At 49.8% G+C, this 5,586-nt stretch overlaps 1 protein-coding gene across 1 annotated transcript in view; it reads left to right on the forward strand.

Moving 5' to 3' along the window:
- Positions 1-1,973: 1,973 nt before the first annotated feature.
- PKD1L1 (polycystic kidney disease 1 like 1) overlaps positions 1,974-5,586 on the forward strand; it is a 117,874-nt gene continuing 114,261 nt past the window's right edge. The window contains exons 1-4 of the mRNA XM_012735155.1: positions 1,974-2,073; positions 3,064-3,212; positions 4,007-4,179; positions 5,095-5,414. Coding sequence (XP_012590609.1) covers positions 1,974-2,073; positions 3,064-3,212; positions 4,007-4,179; positions 5,095-5,414 — 742 coding nt within the window. The remainder of the gene's footprint in view (positions 2,074-3,063; positions 3,213-4,006; positions 4,180-5,094; positions 5,415-5,586) is intronic.

Below are 5,586 nucleotides of genomic sequence, written 5' to 3' on the forward strand. Positions count from 1 at the left end.
AGTGTGGGGCCCTTCAAGGGGCATTTGTCTGGTGAGACATCAGGCAAGCTGGGTTAAGGTCAAGAGTCCGGCAGAGATCGAGAAGTAGAACAAGGGAAGGAATCATCCCAGCAAACAGGTCAAAGGCAAAAGTTTAAATGAAAGGAACTGGTCTGTCTAAGGAAAGTGAGCACCTACTTGGTGGTGTGCCGCTGGTTCCTCAACCAGGCCATGCCTCAGACTACTGTCAACGCTCTCTTACGATGTGTATAGGGCCATACAACAAAGGCAATTTCCACGTCTGTGTCTATGCACAGCTCTGTGACAATCATTTTTTCTTTCTACTGTTTTTTAGACCTTTGATTCTCCTTTACAGCTCTGAGAAAATGTGAACGAATTTAACAAGAAGGCAGACACCATCCAAATCATTTACTAGATTTATGCATGAAGAAGGCAACCCTGGAAATGAAAGTTTCTGGCTTTCTGAGGATAGATATAAAGGGATATAGAGGGGTCAGCGTGTCAGGCAGGGCAGGGGAAGTCACATATTCTGTGCCAGGCTGCACAAGGGCATGTGCAGAAAAGCTACATGTTTCTTCATATGTCACATGTCTCATTCTTATCTTAGGTCTCCACCTGGCGGGCATGTCTTAGTGTGCTAAAGTGACCTTGGTGGCCTCTCAGTCAGGGTCTTTACTGACCAGACACATAGGCCCCGTATATCTACCCCTCACAGGGTATAGTGGACCATTAGTGCTAGAGCCAATACTGTTGCCAAGATCCACAATTAAGATTTGGCTCCAGGGTCCTATGTCAAAATGTAGCCATGTGTTAATCTGTTGGGTCACATCAAGGCCAGGAAAACAAAATGTGAACATTCCTGCCAGCTATGATGCAGCCCATCTGTTTGAAGCCAGTGCCAGGTAACTCCCCCTTCTGCCAGCTGCAACTTCAAAGCAGAAGGTCAGGTAGCTCCCTGGCTAGTTAAATCAAGTACAGATTCTTTGCATTTGTTCAGTAAAATTGACCTCGACTCTTACTGGGGCCTGGCTGAAGGAGCGCGTCAGGTGCAGACCCACACTCCTGGGTAGAGAGAAGAAAACAGAGGCAGTGCCTCTTGGGGCACCTACAGCCTCTCCTAGGATTGGCATGTGCCCCTTCCATCGGTGGCAAGGCTGGTGCCACAGGAGGGAGTACAGTAGTCCCATAGGGAGAGGGCTCAGGGCTGGGCCCTGCCAGGGGCAGCTGCCCGGTCAGGAGGATGGGAAGGCAGAGGGCTGGAGCCTGGCCCTACCTAGGCAGCCATTTCTGCTTTGCAGTCAGGGTCAAGCGAAGGCTTCTGTGGGGAGCTGGCAGCTCAGTTCATGTTTTGCTCTACGCAGAGCAGAAGAGGCAAGAAAGTGAAGAGCGGACATGCATGTTGTCCTCTGCATTTGTGTCTCTCCCCACTGGCCTTCAGGCTGCTGCTCTAACACTTCAGGGAGCAGCTCCAGGTCAGGGAGCAAAGCTAGCACAACAGAGAGGGTCAGCACGGACAAAGCAAGGCCCGGTCTAACCTGTGATTGCAGGCACATTCCTGCTCAGCCCTTGCAGGGAAATCCAGAAAAAGGAAACCCAGTAAACCCAGGGAGGGTCTCTACTTCCATACACCTGACCTCATCACCTCCACACCCTCCCCACCCCCCTCCCCAACACACCAAATTCCTTGTCTTTGCTGGCAGCAGTATTGGGGAGTATGGTCTGTAGTCAGTTCCCAGACGTGTGGGCCCCAATGTTGCCCTCCAAAGTGCTCTTGGATAGCAGTATTCTTCCTCTCCGGGAGGGACTTGTCTGTCCATCCCCCATGGAATTTCGGTAGCTTAGCTTTTCTGGCTGTCTGATTTCCATGCAGCATATATTTAGTGTGAAATCTTGCTTCGACTTGATTCCACTGGGTCGATGATATATGTCACACAAAGGGTGGCTGAGTAACTTAGGCTGCCCTTCAGGGGGACATGGCAGTTGAAATGCCTGAAAGTCAATTCCGACTGACAGTGTGGAGAGAATGGGTGTTCCTATGGTATGGCCCATGGTATGGTGAAGAGAGATCTGGGGGTATGGGGTGCCCACAGTGTTTGTGCTCCATTCTGAAACCCACTGAGCACTTTCCACTTCTAGAATTTCATGCTCTTCACAAGAGCAAGTCTGTTCTCTGCAGAGCTTCTGGCACAGGTTAAGCCTAATATTCGATGTTGGCTGGACTGACACCAGTCAGCAGGCAGTGGACTGACCACTGTCATCTGCTCAAGGCCTCTGCACCTGCTCAGGCCTGTGTCACCCTGCTGGGCCCCATGACTGTGGCCAGTATAGGAAGTGTCTCCCTGCATCGAGTATCCTCCAGTTCCAGGTGTTTCCTGCCCAGGGTTATTCCACTGTCAGTCTGCTCAGCATCACTGGCTGGAGTGGGGAGGGAAGCCAGGCTCGTCTTACCTGAGGTGGGGCCCCAGGGACAAAGCTTGAGAGCTGCAGTGAGGTCGGCTAGGAAACCAAGTGCTCTGGACGTGACCACTTGGCATGTGTCAGCTTCTGGGCCCCTTTGGCTCTGCAGCTAGCCAGGCCATCAGTGGACAATTGTACCCAGGGTCCTGGGAGAGCGGGATGCAAAGGGGAACTCGAAATGGTCCTCATCCTTGCTAGCCATGGTCGAGCCTGCACATCCCATCCCCTGAAAACGTTGAAGACGCCAACTACAGCGGCAGTTACTTCGTGGGGACAACTCTAGACTGTCTGTGACCCCACCAGAGGGGGATTTCTGTGAAGGTCTGTACTGCTCAATGTCACTGTGGCTCCAGGCCAGGTCTCAGGAAGCCTCAGACAGCGAAACCCTTCTGGGCCAACCACCTGAAGCTTTACATATTTCCACTCCCTAGTGAAGCATCTCACCTGAAGTTTATTCTCTTTTCTAGTTTGGCTTCTAGAAAACTCATCATGTCCGTCACCATGAGGGTGATAGGTCAGGGTTTTTAGTAGTAACCAGGTATACCAAGGGCCTATGGGAAGCAGGTCCAGCTTTCCTTCTCTTTCTGCCATTTCCTTCATGTGCAGAATGTCCCCGGAGCCTTCTGCTACAATCTCTGGCTTCAGAAGCAGTGCTGGCCCCGCGCCCCAAGGCCAGCAGGCATGTGCACCTGAGAGCGCATGCGCTGACCCAGTCCGGGTACGTGGTGAATGTCATCCGGAAGCTGCGGGTGGGGGTGAGGGTGATGATGGCGGTGGGGGGAGGGCAGGTGGCTGCTGTTTGTTGGTGAGCCATATTTTGAATTTCTTATCGTTTGGACACAGTCCAGTCTATCTGAAAGCATAACTCAAATATATCTCTGCAGTAGGGGAAAACATACTTAACTTTTTGATGTCTGAAAGAGCATTATCTCTCAGCTATTAACTTTGATTTATAACTTACCAAAAGTAAATAATTTTGGCTTCACTGGAGGAACTCATCATTCTTCAAATTCCTGATAAAACATGCTTCCTAGTTCCAGCTGCATCAACTAGACACCTTTAAAAAAAATTGATTTATTTATTTACACATACAAGAATGGGGTACAGGCCACAGGTGCCAGGTCGGTGGTGAGAGGCATTACCGGAGTCAGAGTGGTGAGCAGAACAGGCAGATGTACTGCAACACACTGCTAAGAGTAGCAGCGGGCCAGACAGGAGAGGTCTGCTGCGCCATGTGGGTCATCTTCCTGGCCAGGGATCGAACTCCTGCTGCAGTGGCTGTGGCTGGCTTCCTAGTGTTGCGCTTTAACTTGTTGCACCACCAGAGAGGCCTTTTTGACTAGTACTTTGGCACCGAAGTATGATTCATTTTATCCTCAGCATTGCACTGAAATCTGAGGGCCAATTTGTAATAACCTCCTGAATAAAGGCATCCTTGGTTGCACCAAAGCTCTTTTTATCAGCTGCTTCTCACTGTGGATGTCCAATGTGGACATCAGTCTGGACCACATCATAGCTTCTCGTAATCACTATTACTTGTAAATTCCAGTGCACCTGCCCTCCAGAAGGCCTCTGCAGACTGAGAACTGACATCTCCATCTGTGCCACGGGACCACTGTGCTTCTCCGAGGACATGGACTTGCTTCCTGAGACTGACCACACGGGACCCATATCTGCTCAGACCCATGGCCCAATTTCTCGTTACCTTACCCGTCTAAGCAGGTAGGAAAAGTTGGTGTGGAGGCCAGTGTCGCCTCTAGATGCTGACCCAGTAGCCCTGTCCAGGGAATCGGCGATATCCGTTTCTTCTTTGTTTTTGCCAATAGTAGCAGCAAGTCTGGCCAGTGGACAACTGGGGTCAGTCATTCTTTCCTGCAAGGTCCCACATTAGTTGGTTTACTTTGTTTTTCAGATCATCAGGTATCTAGACCAAAGTTTTGTTTGATTCTGTGTATTTTGATGGGATGTGCATAGCACAGCTGGATGTTGGCGGGGGAGGGGGTCTATATCATGGAGATCAGTCACTAAACTCTTAAAATGCTTCTACTTCCAGGAATATTTTCTTTCACTGCTTTGAAGTTTTCTGCCCTTTAGTTATGCTGACCATGTCAACACCACAGGCAGCATTCCCCAAAAGCTTTTTACAAGCACATGTGATTAGAGAAGTCCTGTGTTCACTGGAAGCTGAAGGGTGAATCATTTAGACTATTCCCAACTCCCCAACTCATTCTCAGTACAAAGCACTGTAAGTAAAAATGATCACAATTCCTCCACAAAGAGCATTTTCCAAAAATATCAGAGGACTGACTTTGAGGGGAAATGTCTTTCATGTCCATTCAGTGATCAAGGGAAATATTTATGTTATTACTATGATAATTCAGCAAGAACAGATGTTCTCAATTTTCTGCTTACCTCAAAGACCTGCCCCAGAACCCAGGTAAGGCCTGAGAACCTGCATGTCTCTCAAGTTCCAGCTGTTGCAGGTGCTTCCAGCCTTGGGACCACACTTTGAGACAGTGGGTCCCACAAAGCTTGCTTTCAGAAGAATGTCTCCAAGCCATTTGCATCCTCCTGGTGACAGGTCCCTGGGATTTGTCAGACTGTGATTCTGAAATGCTCCTGCCTCTCTCCCCACAGCCCCATTGGCCTTCCTGGTACTCCCAGCACTCATGGCCTCTCAGCATCCCTGCCTGGCCCCCCACAGCCCTGTCTCCACATGCAGTGTCAACCTGCAGTCTTTCCCACGCCGGGTCATGCTGATGCCATGGACGCTGTCATCCATCGTTTCCCAGAAACTAACATCCGGGTACCTCAGCATCTGGGATTCCGTGTGCAAATGGCTTCTCAAGTGGATCAATGTCTGGAGGTGGATTTTGGTGACAATTTTGGGATTCAAATGAAGATCCAAAACATGTCTGCGGAAATGACCATTACCACCTCCCACCAGTATAGGAAAGGTAGGGTGCCCAGACCCAGGTCAAAAACACAGGAAGGGAAGGCTGAGGACCTCCCAGCCTAAGGCTGCAGACACCATGTATAGAAAGCTATGTGGTAATAGTTTCCCTTCTGCTAGGTATCCTCCCCACTGGCAACCAGGTTTTGTTTCTTTGCTTTCTTTCTTTCTTTCTT

Source organism: Condylura cristata, unplaced genomic scaffold, assembly GCF_000260355.1.
Source record: "Condylura cristata isolate star-nosed mole 26May11 unplaced genomic scaffold, ConCri1.0 scaffold00004, whole genome shotgun sequence".
Classification (NCBI taxonomy): Eukaryota; Metazoa; Chordata; class Mammalia; order Eulipotyphla; family Talpidae; genus Condylura; species Condylura cristata.